The sequence below is a fragment of the Macaca thibetana genome, chromosome 15, assembly GCF_024542745.1.
Source record: "Macaca thibetana thibetana isolate TM-01 chromosome 15, ASM2454274v1, whole genome shotgun sequence".
Classification (NCBI taxonomy): Eukaryota; Metazoa; Chordata; class Mammalia; order Primates; family Cercopithecidae; genus Macaca; species Macaca thibetana.
In genome coordinates, this window is record NC_065592.1 from 13,325,265 (window position 1) to 13,343,717 (window position 18,453).

Sequence of the window (18,453 nt, forward strand, 5' to 3'; positions counted from 1 at the left end):
GTGTTTCATGGACCAGACACAGTGGCTTACGCCTATAATCCCAGCACTTTGAGAGGCCAAGTTAGGAGGATTACCTGAGGCCAGGAGTCCAAGACCAGCCTGGACAAGAAAGCAAGACCCTGTCTCTACAAAAATATTTTTAAAATGAGCCAGGTGTGCTGGTACACACGTCCAGTCCCAGTTACTCAGGAGGGTGAGGCAGGAGGGTCACTTGAGCCCAGGTGTTAAGATGGCACCACCGCACTCCAGCCTGGGTGACAGAGTGAGACTCTGTCTAAAAAAAAAAAAAACAAAAAAAACCCCTACTGTTTCATGGATAAGGAGTCAAAAATTTTGTGCTCATTTCAGAAGCACATACTAAAATTGGAACTCCACAGAGATTAGCATGGCACCTGTGCAAGGATGACACAAATTTGTGAAGAGCTCCACATAATTTTTTTTAATTTATAAAAGTTAAAAAAAAAGTTAACTTTATTTCAGGCATTTCTATATAGTGAATTGTTAAACACCCCAAGGTGATATAACTGATCATAAAAAAGAGCTAATCCTTTTTTCTGATTTTTTATTTTTTTAATTAATTAATTAATTTTTTTTGAGATGGAGTTTCACTCTTATTGCCCAGGCTGGAGTGCATTGGCGCAATCTCACCTCACTGCAACCTTCATTTCCCAGGTTCAAGCAATTCTCCTGCCTCAGCCTCCCAAGTAACTGGGATTACAGGCATGTGACACCACACTGGCTAATTTTGTATTTTTAGTAGAGACGGGGTTTCTCCATATTGGTCAGGTTGGTCTCAAACTCCGGACATCAGGTGATCCGCCCGCCCGGGCCTCCCAAAGTGCTGGGATTATAGGCATGAGCCACCGCAGCCGGCTTTTTTTTTTTTTTTTAAATAGATATGGGGTGGTGGGGGGTCTCACTGTGTTGCCCAGGCTGGTCTCAAAATCCCGACCTCAAACGATCTGCCCACCTTGGCCTCCCAAAGTGCTGAGATTACAGGTGAGAGCCACCGCACCAAGTCTGAGCTAATCATTTTTTAAAAATCACCCAAGGCTGGGTGTGGTGGCTCACACCTGTAATCCCAGTACTTTGGGAGGCCAAGGCGGGCAGATCATCTGAGGTCAGGAGTTCGAGACCAGCCTGACCAACATGGTGAAACCCCGTCTCTACTGAAAATACAAAATTAGCCAGGTGTGGTGGTGCATGCCTGTAATCCCAGGCACTTGGGAGGCTGAGGCAGGAGAATCACTTGAATCCCGGAGGCGGAGGTTGCAGTGAGACGAGATTGTGCCATTGCACTACAACATGAGCAACAGAGCAAAACTCCGTCTAAAAAAAATAATAAAACGGCTGGGCACTTGTAGTGGCTCACACCTGTAATCCCAGCACTTTGGGAGGCTGAGGCAGGCGGATCACGAGGTCAGGAGATCAAGACCATCCTGGTGCTAACACGGTGAAACCCCGTCTCTACTAAAAATACAAAAAATTTGCCAGGCATGGTGGCACGCACCTATAATCCCAGCTTTTCAGGAGGCTGAGGCAGGAGAGTCACCTGAAGCCAGGAGGCAGAGGTTGCAGTGAGCCGAGATCACGCCACTGCACTCCAGCCTGGGCAACAGAGCCAGACTCCGTCTCCAAATAATAATAATAATAATAAAATAAAAAATAAAAATCACCCAAAAATAGTCTATTCTAAATAAACACCAGTTCTTCACACTATATCTGAGGGATAAGGTGTGATGAAAAGAGTCCATGAAGAAATAATAACATGACTTCAGTCGTTCAGATGATTGCAAAAAAAATATACATCCAAAAATCCTCTTTCCGAAACTCTTAGAAGAGTTTCAGATTTCAGAATTCAGAGATTTTAGAAAGGTAATGCAGTGTATATACACAACATGTTCAATATACAGATGGCATTTTGTAATCAAATGAATCAACATTTCTGCAACAAAATATGAGTATTCACTAGCACTAAATGGAATAACAATTATAAATATAGCTGGGCATGGTGGCGTTCCCCTGTAATCTCAGCTACTCAGGAAGCTGAGGCAGGAGAATCGCTTGAATCCAGGAGGCGGAGGTAGCAGTGAGCCAAGATCGCATCATTGCACTCCAGCCTGGGCAACAAGAGTGAAACTTCATCTCAAAAAAGAAAAATGAAAAAAAAAAAAAAAATTGTGAATAGCCTCATGTTACTTCAGCACAGGTTTTGCTACCAAATAAGGTATAGAAGACATTCAGTTTTTGTTCATTTTGGGTTCTGAAATTATAGAAAAGGGATGGTGGACTTGTTCTAGAAAAATCTAATCAACTCTACATTCAAGTGCGTGAGGATTCCATTTAAAAACAAACACAGCTGGGTGCAGTAGCTCATGCCTGTAATCCCAGGACTTTGGGAGGCCGAGGCGGGCAGATCACAAGGTCAGGAGTTTGAGACCAGCCTGACTAACATGGTGAAACCCCCTCTCTACCAAAAATACAAAAATTAGCCAGAAGTGGTGGTACATGCCTGTAATCCCAGCTACTCAGGAGGCTGAGGCAGGAGAATTGCTTGAACCTGGGAGGCGGAGGTTGCAGTGAGCTGAGAATGCACCACTGCACTACAGCCTGGGTGACAGAATAAGACTCCGCCTCAAAAAATAGACAAAGACAAAATGTTTTGTGACCACCATAGTTTTAAATCCCAGTATTACTGCTTTTATTTAATAAGATGCAAATACTTAGAGCTGGTTGAGAAAATGTCGTAAGATTATACAAATATTGTCGTCATATTATTTGTTCCCACCCCCACAGCCCAATCAACTGATTTTAAACTAAATGTCACATTAATAATAATAGCAAAAGCATACCTGCATCAGATTAAATCGTGCTACCTCATTAATAGGAGCATCAGAAATTATTCCATACTGTTCTGGATTGACAACTGCAGGACAAATGAAGCAGGCCAACAGGAGATCAGTACACATTGCCCTGACCTCCCCCACTTCCAGCCTATCTACACAGGAGAGGGTTTTGTACATCTGAGACACGATCCACCTTAAACTATGTGGAAAACAATATGTGTTCTGTTTGAGATAACCAATAAATTTGTTCACCAAAGCCACTAGTTTGGCTTCATTGGACTCCACCATTTCTTGAACTTTTTGCCTGAATCTGTCTGAGCCCTTCTCTCCAAAGAGTTTTTCCTGCTGAGATGGGGAGAACCTCTCAATTAGCTTGTTTGGATCTGTTTCCAGGTGATCTTCATCTTCAACAAGGAGTTGCATAATTGGCTCATGTAAAGTGGCTGTGAGGAAAAGTTTGGCAGAAAACAGTCCTTCAGAAAAAAGTTTAAATAAGATGCTGAAGGCACAAGTTCCTCTCCTCAAAAGTCGCCTAGGGTTGTCACTTTCTTTAAGTTCAAATTCAATCAAGTATCGCAAAACCTGAAGGAGGTAGCTTTCATCTTCTTGCATGATGCAATTGCCATACAGGGACGTAAAAACTGTGTAAATAACACTTTGTGTGTTCTCCTGATTAAGTTTCTCTCCAGCAACCAAAGAGGAGGCAATAAGACGAGGATTTTCCCTCAATCGACTCAAGAATTCTCCATAAGCAGTCTCCTGAAATCCCAATTGCTTATACCCATCAACAAATTGTGTATCTTCCAAAATTTTGGCATGTTGGCAACATTCAGCAGGGGAAGCTTCAGCACTAAAAAAAAATGAGCAAACAAGCAAAATAATAGTATTAATAATAACACATATGCTATATCCAAACATGGATATATGAGTTGATTATAGTCCCAACAATAAGATCACTCTGAATTGCTGAAATTTTTTAGACCAACAGCAACTCAATGAGTAAAGGAAGACAAAACTAAAAAGTACAAAGGACAATTTCCTCATATCAAAACAGAATCAATGAAAAGTATTGGGGCTGGGTGCAGTGGCTCACACCCGTAATGCCAGCACTTTGGGAGGCTGAGGCAGGCAAATCATTTGAGGCCAGGAGGTCGAGACCAGCCTGGTCAACATGGCAAAACTCCCATCTCTTCTAAAAATACAAAAATTAGCCAGGCATGGTGGCAGGCACCTATAATCCCAGCTACTTGGAAGGCTGAGGCAGGAGAATCGCTTGAACTCAGAAGGTAGAGGATGCAGTGAGCCAAGATCGTGCCACTACACTCCAGCCTGGCCAACAGAGCAAGACTCTGTCTGGAAAAAAAAAAAGAAAGAAAGAAAATTATCAGTTTGTAGATCCTAAAAACTGTCCAGCCCTCTTATGAACTAAATTAAAATTAGCTGCAGGACGGGCACAGTGGCTCACACCTGTAATCCCAGCACTTTGGGAGGCCAAGGTGGGAGAATCACTTGAGCCCAGGAGTTCGAGACCAGCCTGGAAAATATGGTGAAACTCCATCTCTACAAAAAAAAAAAAATGAAAATTAGCTAGATGGGGTGGCGTGTGCCTGTAGTCCCAGCACTCAGGAAGCTGAGGTGGGAGAATCGCTTGAGCTCGGGGGCTTGTGACAGCAGTGACCCAAGATCACACCACTGCATTCCAGCCTGGGCGACAGAGCCAGATCCTGTCTGAAAAAAAAAATATCAGCTACAGTTAAACTGCTTATGTTTATTTATGGACACAAGAAAGTTTACAAATATTCAAGTACGAAAAAATAATAAAAATCAAGTCCATATCAGCATATTGCTCAACCGTCCTCAACAGCAACATGCCAGTATGTAATGACCTGCAGAATCACATCCTTTAACCAGGCTTTTTGCTTCTGGAAACAAATCCAAATAAAATAAGCCTAAAAGATGTGGGGAAAAAAACACAATGCCCACAATAGCACTGTTCTTTTTTTTTTTAACTCATTTTTATTGAGGTAAAATACAGTAAAGTGCACAAGTGTCAAGCGTTCAGCTCAAACAATTTTTACACATCTATGCACCCAGTAATCACCACTCAGATTAAGACATGGAACATTTTAAACACCCAAGAACGCTTTCACGTGCCCTTTCCCAGTCAATACCACCCTCTCAAGTCCAACAAGTAACCATTATTCTGATTTCTGCCATCAAAGATCAGTCCTGCCTTTTTGAACTTCATACAAATGGAATCATACAGTACATATTCTTTTGCATCTGGCTTATATTCTCAACAGCACTGATATTCTTAGAGTTAAAAACTGTTCTTGGCCAAGCGGGGTGGCTCATACCTATAATCCCAGCACTTTGGGAGGTCAAGGGGGCAGATCATGAGGTCAGGAATTTGAGACCAGCCTGACCAACATGATGAAACCTCGTCTCTACTAAAAATACAAAAATTAGCCAGGCATGGTGGCACGCATCTGTAATCCCAGTTACACAGGAGGCTGAGGCAGGAGAATCTCTTGAACCCAGGAGGCAGAGGTTGCAGTGAGCTGAGATCGTGCCACTGCACTCCAGCCTGGGCAACAGAGCAAGACTCCGACTCAAAAAATAAAATAAAATAAATAAAATAAAAACTGTTCTTTGTAGATATTAAGACAATAAAATATGTGGTTTCTAAACCCAAAAAATAGCTATACAATATCGAAACACAGAAACATAGATAGATAGATAGACAGACAGATAGATAAATAATTTTTTTTTTTTTTTGGAGACAGAGTCTCACTCAGTCGCCCAGGCTAGAGTATAGGGGTGCAATTTTGGTTCACTGAAACCTCCACCTCCCGGGTTCAAGCCATTCTTCTGCCTCAGCCTCCCAAGTAGCTGGGATTACAGACGTATGCCACCATGCCCAGCTAATTTTTGTATTTTTAGTACAGATGGGGTTTCATCATCTTGGTCAGTCTGGTTTCGAAATCCTGATCTCATGATCCACCTGTCTTGGCCTCCCAAAGTGCTAGGATTACAGGCATGAGCCACCGCGCCCAGCTGGAAACCTATATATTAAATATTAGGAGAAAAGCAGAACAGATAATTTCCTCTCTACAACAACATTTTTTTTCTTTTGAGACACAGTCTTGTTCTGTTGCCCAGGTTTCAGTGCAGTGGCAAGATCTCGGCTCACTGCAACCTCCACCTCCCAGGTTCAACCAGTTCTCTGCCTCAGCCTCCCAAGAAGCTGGGATTATAGGCACCTACCACAATGCCCGGATAATTTTTGTATTTTTAGTAGAGATGGGGTTTCACCATTTTGGCCAGGCTGGTCTTGAACTCCTGACCTCATGATCCACCCGCCTCAGCCTCCCAAAGTGCTGGGATTACAGGTGTGAGCCACCACGCCCAGCCAACAATAACATTTTATACAGACAAAGACACAAAACCAATTGGTGTGATATAAAATGTCAATGCTAGGCCGGGCGCGGTGGCTCAAGCCTGTAATCCCAGCACTTTGGGAGGCCGAGACGGGCGGATCACGAGGTCAGGAGATCGAGACCATCCTGGCTAACACGGTGAAACCCCGTCTCTACTAAAAAATACAAAAAAACTAGCCAGGCGAGGTGGTGGGCGCCTGTAGTCCCAGCTACTCGGGAGGCTGAGGCAGGAGAATGGCGTAAACCCGGGAGGCGGAGCTTGCAGTGAGCTGAAATCCGGCCACTGCACTCCAGCCTGAGTAACAGAGCGAGACTCCGTCTCAAAAAAAAAAAAAAAAAAAAAAAAGTCAATGCTTAAGTTATAATTTTCTATAACAGTGCCTAAGTTATTTAATAATCAAAATAAACTGTATTATAAGCAAAGACTCACCTTAAGTTGATGTAAAATTATCTTAAATAATGTACTTTGTTGGAAATGGATTCATTTATTTACAGTTACTAATTTATTTACAGAATCATAGTGGTTCACAAAATTTAAAACCTGAAAATCATTTCTTTACCTGGTTATGATAAGCCGATCCAAATTGATTCTCTGTTGCTTCGCAATCCATGCTGTACGATACAGCTTTTCAGCTGTCTTAAGTACATCTGCATTGAGCCTCTGAATGAGCTGTTTCTCAGAGTTTACATATAAGCGTTCCTGCTTGAGGTGATGAGCCAGAGTATGAATATCTAGCTTCACCATCTTCAGTGTAGGAAAGGCTCAAAGACTGATCACTAAGAGTAAAAAGATAAATATTTAAAGTTTATGTATGTCACTGAAGCTTTTTTCTAAAATCAAAAGGGATAGGAGAACACTTTAAGAATTAAGTTACACTTGGGCAGACACGGTGGCTCACTCCTATAATCCCAGCACTCTGCGAGGCCCAGGCGGGCAAATCACAAGGTCAAGAAATCGAGACCATCCTGGCCAACATGGTGAAACCCCCGTCTCTACTAAAATACAAAAAATTAGCCGGGCATGGTGGCGCGCGCCTGTAGTCCAAGCTACTCAGAAGGCTGAGGCAGGGGGATTGCTTGAACCCGGGAGGCAGAGGGTGCAGTGAGCTGAGATTGCGCCACTGTACTCCAGCCTGGTGACAGAGCGAGAATCAGTCTCAAAAAAAAAAGAAAAAAAAGAAAAAACAAATAGGTTACATTTGATACCACTTTTAACTCTAATTTTCAAATAATCTCTATCTTTTTACTACAGAAGTATTATAGGTTCAGTAGAAAAATTGGTAAATACAGATAAGCAAAAAGAAAAAAAAGCTCACTCCTAAGGCCACAGCTCAGATAGCTGCTGTAAACCCTGTGTATATCCTCAAATACAATATCTATTTGTTAACCCCAGATTTATCCTTGACTGTACTCTTTCTAATCACAATCAAAATATCCTGTTGATTCTATCTTCAAAATATATCTAAAATCTGACTACTAATTCCTGCCATCCCCCCATTGCTAATTACATCAGTTCTTACTACGAGGTGTGTAATCACCACGTCCTAAGTGATCTCACTGCTTCTTTTATTGTACTTCTAAAGTCTGTTCTCTACATAGCATAGTGAATTAAAAAGTCAGATCACGGCCAGGCACAGAGACTCACGCATGTAATCCCAGCACTTTGGGAGGCCAAGGCAGGTGGATCCCCTGAGGTCAGGAGTTTGAGACCAGCCTGGTTAACATGATGAAACTCCGTTTCTACTAAAAATACAAAAATTAGTTGGGTGTGGTGATGTACACCTGTAGTCACAGCTACTCGGGAGGCTGAGGCAGAATTATTAGAACCTGTTAGGCAGAGGTTGCAGTGAGCCGAGAGCATGCCACTGCACTCCAGCCTGGTCAACAGGTCGAAAAAAGAAAGAAAGAGAAAGAAAAGAAAAGAAAAGAAAAGAAAAGAAAAGAAAAGAAAAGAAAAGAAAAGAAAAGAAAAGAAAAGAAAAGAAAAGAAAAGAAAAGAAAAGAAAAGAAAGAAACCAACAAAACAAAACTTAAGTCAGACCACTTTATTACTTTATTCCCCTACTGGAAACCATCCAAAGGCTTTATTTCATGATAGAATGAAATCTGAAGATCCTACAAGATCTACCCCTGGCTACTTCTCCGATTTCCTCTCCTACAATCCCACCCTAGTTCACACAGCTCCAGAACACCTACCTTCTAGCTGTCCCTTGAACAGGCCAAGCATGTCCCTCTCTGAAAGTGTGCACATTTGCTGGCCTCTCTCTGAAAGGTTATCCACTATCTTCATTCCATTCAGATCTCTCCACTCAAACATGTATTTAGAAAGGCCTTCTCAGACAATTCCTTCTAAAACAGAAAATATAACTTCCTAATCCCTCTTCTGGCCTTTAAAAGAAAAAGCACTGCCCCTATCTAGCATTATTTTACAGATATCTACCTGCATGTTAACCGTGCTTATTGCAAGGCTTCCCCACTAGAAGGTAAGTGACAATAGAGCCAAGCCTTGTTTGCTTTGTTCACTCACAGCTGTAATTTCAGGGACTAGGAGAAGGCCTAGTTCATAGCAGGAGTTGAATAAATATTTGCCAAAGTAATAAATGAAATCTTACTACTCTTATTTATCTAGTAGCTAAACAAACTGATACAAATAGCACACATATTTTACAGCATTATTATTTAAGCTATGCCCTTGAACCTAGAATTTGTGCCAGATCACAAATGTTAAATCAACAACAGAAATACCTGTGGCACAGATAACAAAACATAATATTGTGTGTCCGGGCAGCAGACAGCCATCAAGTTAGCAAAAAATTTCTTAGGTTGGGTACAGTGGCTCACGCCTGTAGTCCCAGCACCCTGGGAGGCCAAGGCAGGTGGCTCACTTGAGGTCAGGAGTTCGAGACCAGCCTGGCCAACATGGTGAGACCCTGTCTCTACTAAAAATACAAAAATTCACCAGGTGTGGTGGCAGGTGGCTGCAATCCCAGCTACTCAGGAGACTGAGACAGGAGAAACTTGAACCCAAGAGGCAGACGTTGCAGTGAGCTGAAATCGCACCACTGCACTCTAGCCTAGGCAAAAGAGTGAGACTTTGTCTCAAAAAGAAAAAAAAGGCTGGGCACGGTGGCTTACACCTGTAATCCCAGCACTTTGGGAGGCTGAGGTGGGTAGATCACCTGAGATCAGGAGTTCAAGACCAGCCTGACCACCAACATGGAGAAATCCGGTCTCTACCAAAAATACAAAATTAGCTGTGCATTGTGGCATAAGCCTGTAATCCTAGTTACTCGGGAGGCTGAGGCAAGAGAATCGCCTGAACCTGGGAGGCAGAGGTTGCAGTGAGCCGAGATCGTGCCATTGCACTCCAGCTTGGACAAGAGAGAAACTCCATCTCAAAAAAAAAAATTTCTCATTAAGAATTAAATATTATGGTAGCAGCTAGAAATATACTTGAAGCAACCTTCATTGAGAGAAACAGATTTAATCATTTAAAATTTCGATTTCTGCAATTTTAAACTTTCTCCTCTTATTTGAATGAACTACTGATGACTAGGAAAATTTCAAGTATTACTGTGAAACCTGAATTTAACTGCTTTTAAAAAACACCTTCTTGTACCTTATTGATTCCCCAGCAAACCATGCAAAGCTGTTATTCTAATCTCCTCCACTGTTGGAGATAGCTTTCCATATTGCTTTCCTCTGAAAAGATATCAGTATGTCTAGTTCACCAAGATGATTTCCTATTGAATTAGTCACAAAGGCATGTGTGTACATTTTTTTAAATGGTGACATATATACATATACTCTTATTAATTCAGCCTACAGAAAATGCATGTGTGACTTTGTAGACTTCCATGTGGGAACTCTTAACACCCTCTAGGGGGCTCTAAGTCCACAGGCTAAGAAAAGAATCATTGCTCTAATGGTTTTAATTATGAGAAGTATCATAGTTAATGAAAGCAGTCCTGAGGTGGACGCTGCAGTGAGCCGAGATCATTGTGCCACTGCAACTCCAGCCTGGTGACAGAGTGACACTGTGTCTCAAAAAAAAAACCAACTACTATATGCGGCCGGGCTAACTACTAAATGCAGCTGGGCATGGTGGCTCACACCTGTAATCCTAGCACTCTGGGAGGCTGAGGCGGGTGGATCACCTGAGGTCAGGAGTTTAAGACCAGCCTGGCTGTTCTGGGTGAAACCCCATCTCTACTAAAAATACAAAAATTAGCTGGGGGTGGTGGTGGGTGCCTGTAATCCCAGCTACTCAGGAGGCTGAGGCAGAATTGCTTAAACCCAGGTTGCAGAGGTTGCAGTGAGCTGAGATTGTGCCACTGCACTCCAGCCTGGGCGACAAGAGTGAAACTCCATCTAAAAAAAAAAAAAGAAACAACCTATATGACCTATATGCTTCATTAATTAGTTCAGTTGCCCTGAATATATAATACATAACCTCTTAACCTTTTTTCACGTATAAAATGTGGACAAGGCCAGGCACTGGGGCTCAAGCCTGTAATCCCAGCACTTTGGGAGGCCGAGGTGGGCAGATCACCTGAGGTCAGGAGTTCAAGACCAGCATGACCAACCCGGAGAAACCCCATCTCTACTAAAAATATAAAATTAGCTGGGTGTGGTGGTGCATGCCTGTAATCCCAGTTACTGAGGAGGCTTAAGGTAAGAGAATCGCTTGAACCCGGGAGGCAGAGGTTGCAGTGAAGTGAGATTGCACCATTGCACTCCAGCGTGGGCAACCAGAGCGAAACTCCATCTCAAAAAAAAAAAAAAATTGACAAAAATCTGAATTTATTCTGTGCCTGACACAAGCAACATATTAGGTACCGGAAATACAAAAAAAGGAGAAAACCTAGTACTGTGCCCTCAACAACTTTCTAAACTAGCAGAATGAGGCAGGCATGCAAGCAAATGGCTGCCCCAAAGCATAATGAGTATTACGCTACAAGTCTACACAACATAGAGTAAGGACAAAAATAAAAGGAATGACTGAAGAAATAGATTCCTCAACTTAGTCTTAAAAGACAAGTATATGCAAAAACGAAAAAACAAAAAAGTGGCCAGGCGCAGAGGCTCACACCTGTAATCCCAGCATTTTGGGAGGTACGAGGCGGCCTCATGACTCCTCGTGAGGTCAGGAGTTCAAGACCAGCCTGGCCAAGATGGTGAAACCCCATCTCTACTAAAAATACAAAAAAATCAGCCAGGCATGGTGGTGGGCGCTTGTAATCCCAGCTACTCAGGAGGCTGAGGCAGAGAATTGCTTGAACCCAGGAGGTGGGGGTTGCAGTGAGCCGAGATTGCGCCACTGCACTCCAGCCTAAGCAACAGAGCCAAGACTCTAAAAAAGGAAAAAAACTATTTGTCAGAGAGGTGGGGGTAGAATATTCTGGATAGAAACAGCCAACCAACCAAAGGCATATATATATACACACACACACATACACATGCCTATACATATATATATGACATGAAGTCTATTTAGGGACCTACACATGGCTTATTACAGTTTGGGGCCGTGTATGTTTGTGCAGTTAAGAGTGGGGATGGAGGGAGAAGGTAGAAAGTGTATACTAAGAGATAAGGCTACAGAGACAAAAGGCATAGAAAACTCAGAGTTAAGAAACTTGGGCCAGACGCAGAGGCTCATACCTATAATTCTAGCACTTTGGGACACCAACGCAGGCAGGTCACCTGAGCCCAGGAGTTCGAGACCAGCCTGGGCATCATGACAAAACTCTATCTCTACAATAAATACAAAACTTAGCCGGGTGTGGTGGCGGGTGCCTGTAGTCCCAGCTACACAAGAGGCTGAGGTGGGAGCATCACCTGACATCTGGAGATTGAGGCTACCGTGAGCCACGATTATGCCATTGCATTATACCAGCCTGGGTGACAGAGTGAAACCCTGTCTCAAAAAAAAAAAAAAAAAAAAAAAAACAAAAACGAACTTTGCACTGCATGCAATGGAGAAGAGGCTTAAATGTGATTAACACAATTAAATTTATATTTCACTACATAAAGTCTCTGGTACCAGGGAAAAGTATGAGGAGGTGGGGATGGAATAGACAAAGAGAGACAAAGAAATTGCTGATAGGCAAGAAATGACAGTGGGAAATGGAAAGAACATGGCAAATTCCAGAGAAGTTAAAAGGCAGGAAATGCAAGGTGCTGACACCTCCATATGGAGGGGTTATTCAACACAACTATCATATGAGAAAACAGTTTATAAACTGAAAACTGTGCCTGGAATGGGTCTAAGAACTTTGCATATTTACTTTTCATAATATCCCTCCAAGATAGGTATTTTGCAGCTAAGAAAATTGAGGCCTAGGGATTTGCTCAAGGTCATACAGGTGAGAGGTGATAGAGTCAGTACACTATTGCTATTACCCTGATGTCTACATGAAAAACTCATAAATCCATATTGATCTACCTAGAGGCACTCCTTTCTTTACAGTTGTCACTCAGAAATATGCCTTAGATAATCTTCCACAACTTTAAATTCAACTATGTTAAAACCACTGTTTTCCTTAGAAACTTTTTTTACCTCTGTTAATAACTCAATACCATTCTTCCAATAGGGAAGGAGCAGCTTGCTGTATTTCCAGTGGTATTCTTTTTTTTAATTTTTTAATTTTTTAATTTTTTGTAGATGGAGTTTTGCTCTGTCGCCCAGGCTGGAGTGCAATGGCACAATCTCGGCTCACTGTAATCTCCGCCTCCCAGGTTCAAGCGATTCTCCTGCCTCAGCCTCCCGAGTACCTGGGACTACAGGGGTGTGCCACCACGCCCAGCTAATTTTTGTATTTTTAGTAGAGACGGGGTTTCACCGTGTTGGCCAGGATGGTCTCAATTTCTAGACCTCATGATTCGCCTGCTTCAGCCTCCCAAAGTGCTGCGATTATAGGCATGAGCCACAGCGCTCGGCCCTCTTTTTTTGTTTTTAAATCTTCTGACCAACTGCTGCCTGTTGACAGCCAGCATTCTTCACAGAGTCTCTCTCATCTGAACTTCCATTCCATCCCTGAGGCCAATCTGTCTCAATTATTTCTTAACACACAACCACATTAATACATCTAAATTGCCATCAAAATTATATTATTGTTCTGCCTAAGATATCTTCAGTGGCTTCCCACTACCTTCAGGAAAACAGTTGATTACTTAGGTTTATAACATGTACAGCCTTCTAAAATCTGGTCCCAAACTATCTTCCCAGGCCACCTTCCATTGCTACACTGTATGAACCTTTGACTTCATAAAAATATCTTACTTGATATGCCAAACACTAATCTTTCCTCGATTGCTGGTGTCTCACATGCTCCTGCATTTCTGCACTGTTTTGCTTCTGTTCTGGCGTGAGACAGGGTCTCACTCCCATTGCCCAGGCTGGAGTGCAGTGCACAATCACGGCTCACTGCAGCCTTGACTTCCTGGGTTCAGGTGATCCTCCCACCTCAGTCTTCCGGGTAACTGGAACTACAGGCATGCTGCTAGCTAATTTTTTGTATTTTAAGTAGAGGCGATACCAGTCTGGTCTTGTACCCTTGGGCTCAAGAGATCTTCCCACCTCAGTCTCCCAAAGTGCTGGGATTACAGTAGTGAGCCACTGCACCTGACCTGTGCTGTTAATCTGGCAACTATACATGTCCTGCAGCACACTTATGCTATTGCCCTGTTATTTAAATATTTTACTAACTTACATTTCACATGTTTACATCCCATCACCCTCCCACAATAGATTTAAAGACTCTAGGGGCTGTGCTGTACAATATTTTGGCCACATATGGTTGTTTAAATTAAAGTTAAATTTTAAATTAAAATTCAAAATGTATGGTATGCAAATTATATCTTAATAAAAACAATGTAATTTAAAATTCTGTTTCTTAGTCATACTAGATGCCATTCCTAGTACTGGGGACCCACATGTAGCTAGCAGCTACTACACTGGACAACGCAAACATAGGACATTTCCACCATCATAGAACAATGAAAGTTCTACTGAATAGCACTGCTCTAGAGTACAAATCGTGTCTGATTCAACATTGAGTTCCTCATAATGTGCACAGAGTAAGGACTTTAAAAGTACCCATTTCTGTGCCTGTAATCCCAGCACTTCAGGAGGCTGAGGCAGGCGGATCACGAGGTCAGGAGCCCGAGACCAGCCTGGCCAACATGGTGAAACTCCCTCACTACTAAAAATACAAAAATTAGCCAGGTATGGCGGTGTGCACCTGTTATCCCAGCTATTTGGGAGGCTGAGGCAGGAGAATCGCTTGAACCTGGGAGGCAGAGGTTGCAGTGAACTGAGATCGCGCTACTGCACTCCAGCCTGGGCAACAGAGCAAGACTCTATCTCAAAAAAAAAAAAAGAAAAAGAAAAAGTAAAAGGTACTGATTTCTGGCCTGGAGCAGTGGCTCACATTTGTAATCCTAGCACTTTGGGAGGCCAAGGTGGGTGGATCACCTGAGGTCAGGAGTTCAAGATCAGCCTGGCCAACATGGTAAAACTCTGTCTCCATTAAAAATACAAAAACATCAGCCAGGAATGGTGGCAGGTGCCTGTAATCCCAGCCACTCAGGAGGCTGAGGCAGGAGAATCACTAAAACCCAGGAGGCGGAGGTTGCACACTAGAATCCAGGAGGCAGAGGTTGCAGTGAGCCATGATGATGCCACTGCATTCCAGCCTGGGCAAACAGAGTAAGACTCCATCTCAAAAAACAACAACAAAAAAAGCAAGTACCCACTTCTCCTATTTAAATTTAAATATAAGCAGGCTTACCACACCAAAATTAATGTTCAAATAAGTTTCTCTGTAATTGTAGCAGTGATTCTCGGGACTTTTTTTTTTTTTTTAAGACAGGATCTCACTCTGTTGCCCAGGCTGGAGTACACTGGCACAATTGTGGCTGACTCCAGCCTTGACCTCCTGGGCTCAAGTGATCCTCCAACATCAGTCTTCTGAGTACCTGGGACTACAGGCGTGTGAAACCACACCTGGCTAATTTTTAAATATTTGCAGAGATAGGGTCTCACTAAGTTACCCAAGCTGGTCTTGAACTCCTAAGCTCAAGCAATCCTCCTGCCTCAGCCTCCCAATGTGCTGGGATTACGTGCCTGGGTAAACTTTTTTTTTTTTTTTTTTTAACTCTCAGGGTACTACAAAATTCTATACAAAGTAAAACACTCCAAACAAATTTAAATTCACTTGTGTTGTTATAACATATTGAGGAAATTTGTCACATCTCAAAAACAGGCTATAATCCCAGTGTTTTGGGAGGCTGAGGCGGGTGGATGACCTGAGGTCAGGAGATTGAGACCAGCCTGGCAAACATGGTGAAACTCTGTCTCTACTAAAAATACAAAAATTAGCCAGGTGTGGTGGCACACGCCTGTAGTCGCAGCTACTTGGGAGGCTGAGGTGGGAGGATGGCTTAAGCCTGGGAGCCAAGATCACGCCACTGCACTCCAGCCTGGGCAACAAAAAACAAAAATAAAGTTATTGAGAGTCCCTGCTTTAGAGTTTTTGCATAGATGTTTACATATATTTTCATAACAACCCTCACGGCTACAAAGATAACATAAATGTAGAAAATCAACAAATAATTGTTAAAATTTACACATTCTTAGGGCCGGGTGAGGTGGCTCATGCCTGTAATTCCAGCACTTTGAGAGGCTGAGGCAGGTGGCTCACGAGATCAGGAGTTTGAGACCCGTCTGACCAACATGGCGAAACCCTGTCTCTACTAAAAATACAAAAATTAGCTGTGCGTGGTGGCACATGACTGTAATCCCAGCTACTCGGGAGGCTGAGGCAGAGAATTGCTTGAACCTGGGAGGCAGAGGTTTCAGTGAGCTGAGATTGCGTCACGGCACTCTAGCCTGAGCAACAGAATGAGAGTCTGTCTCAAAAAATAAATAAATAAAATAAAATAAAATAAAATTTACACATTCTTCTACAAAATCATTGATAATTTTTTTAAATAATCAAATGAATTCTAATATGTATTTGCCTACAAGATTTCCTGCTTGTCTTATAGTTATATTGCTATAATGGGAGAAAAAGGTTAAGAGAAACTGTTCTAGATTAAAAGCAACTAAAACAACATAACCAAATGCAATGCAAGAGTCTTGACTGGCTCTTGATTAGGGGGAAAAAGAAAGAAAAGCCACTTTAGGGACAACTGGAGACATTTAAATATGGACTGGATACCAGATGATATTAGAAAAGTATTGTTAATTATTATCAGGTGTGATATTGGTATTGTGATTACATAGGAGAATACATTGCTTTTAAGAGATGCACACTCCATGTGTGTGTATATATATATATATATATATATTTTTTTTTTTTTTTTTTTTTTTTTTAAGACGGAGTCTCGCTGTGTCGCCCAGGCTGGAGTGCAGTGGCTGGATCTCAGCTCACTGCAAGCTCTGCCTCCCGGGTTTTTACGCCATTCTCCTGCCTCAGCCTCCCGAGTAGCTGGGACTACAGGCGCCCGCCACCTCGCTCGCCCGGCTAGTTTTTTTTGTATTTTTTAGTAGAGACGGGGTTTCACCGTGTTAGCCAGGATGGTCTCGAACTCCTGACCTCGTGATCCGCCCGTCTCGGCCTCCCAAAGTGCTGGGATTACAGGCTTGAGCCACCGCGCCCGGCCCATGTATATATTTAGAAATAAAATGTTAGGGCCGGGCATGGTGGCTCAGGCCTGCAATCCTCACACTTTGGGAGGCCGAGGAGAGCAGGATCACTTCAGGAGTTCAAGACCTGCCTGGCCAGCATGGTGAGACCCTGTCTCTACTAAAAATACAAACATTAGCCAGGCATAGTGACGTGCACTTGTAATCCCAGCTACCTGGGAGGCTGAGGCAGGAGAATCGCTTGAACTTGGGAGGCAGAGGTTGTAGTAAGCCAAGATCGTGTCACTGCACTCCAGCCTGGGTGACAAAGCAAGACCCTCTCTAAAAAAAAAAAAAAAAAAAAAGACAAAGCAAGACCCTCTCAGAAAGAAAGAAAGAAAGAAAGAAAGAGAGAGAGAGAGAGAGAGAGAAAGAAGAGAAGAGAGAGAGAGAGAAAGAAAGAAAGAAAGAAAGAAAGAAAGAGAAAGATAAGAAAGAAAGAAAAGAAAGAAAGAAAGAAAGAAAGAAAGAAAGAAAGAAAGAAAGAAAGAAAGAAAGAAAGAAAGAAAGAAAGAAAGAGAAAGCAAGCAAGCAAGCGAGCGAGCGTTAGGATGTCTGCAACTTGTACATGGTTCAGCAAAAACATTAAGACAATTTTTTCAAATATAGCAAAATGTAAACTGTTAAACTGAGGTGGCAGGTATATAAGGATCACTGTGCTATCTTTCAATGGTTTTTGTACGTTAGAAATATTTCATAATTAAAAAATGGGGTAAAATACTTTAGAAATTCTCAAATTGTGCCTTTCTTGCTGCTTAATTAAATGTAACTGAACAAATATATGACAGAGTTTCGCTGGAGCCTAGCCAAATCGCCTAATCTCAAGGAGCTCACGACCCAATTACAACTGAAATATTGTTCAAGATAGAAAGGGAACATAACATGTTTTCAATGACACAGCAACATATGAGCCAACTCATGCAATTTAGAAATTAAAATCTTCAAATATAACTTTACTTTAAAAAATTAACACATGAGGCTGGGCATGGTGGCTCATACCTGCAATCCCAGCACTTTGAGAGGCTGATGTGGGCAGATCACTTGAGCTCAGGAGTTCAAGATCAGTCTGGCCAACATGGTGAAACCCCATCTCTACTAAAAATACAAAAACTAGCCGGGTATGGTGGCGCATACCTGAATCCCAGCTCCTTGGGAGGCTCAGATAGGAGGATCGCTTGAACCCGGGAGATGGAGGTTACAGTGAGCTGAGATCACGTCACTGCACTTGAGCCCGGGTGACAGAGCCAGATCCTGTCTCAAAAAACACACACACACACACAAAAACCAATGATTGAGGAAAAGGGATTGATAATTTTAAAAGTATACCAATTTTTTCTGCTTTTCTAAGCCACCACTATAATATCAGCGGAGTTAAGGGTTACCAGGAATAGCTTAAGTAAAATTTATACGTGAATAACTAAAAGGAAAATTTTTACAATACTAAAGACAACAAAAAAGTACAGACATTAGGAAA

General features: G+C 42.4%; 1 protein-coding gene and 1 pseudogene across 12 annotated transcripts in view; one reads left to right on the plus strand and one right to left on the minus strand.

Moving 5' to 3' along the window:
* The window catches only part of GAPVD1 (GTPase activating protein and VPS9 domains 1), a 110,657-nt gene that overhangs the window by 62,116 nt on the left and 30,088 nt on the right, over positions 1-18,453 (minus strand). For 6 of the 12 annotated variants that reach the window (XM_050760539.1, XM_050760546.1, XM_050760541.1 and 3 more), the window contains 3 exons: positions 18,114-18,230; positions 6,847-7,063; positions 2,853-3,696 (listed from right to left, as the gene is read on the minus strand). In XM_050760539.1, the coding sequence (XP_050616496.1) occupies positions 2,853-3,696; positions 6,847-7,031 (1,029 nt within the window). In that variant the 5' untranslated portion in view covers positions 7,032-7,063; positions 18,114-18,230. The remainder of the gene's footprint in view (positions 1-2,852; positions 3,697-6,846; positions 7,064-18,113; positions 18,231-18,453) is intronic. The other 6 variants (XM_050760540.1, XM_050760542.1, XM_050760545.1 and 3 more) reach the window with 1 other exon arrangement.
* LOC126938237 (uncharacterized) lies at positions 338-438 on the plus strand (annotated as a pseudogene).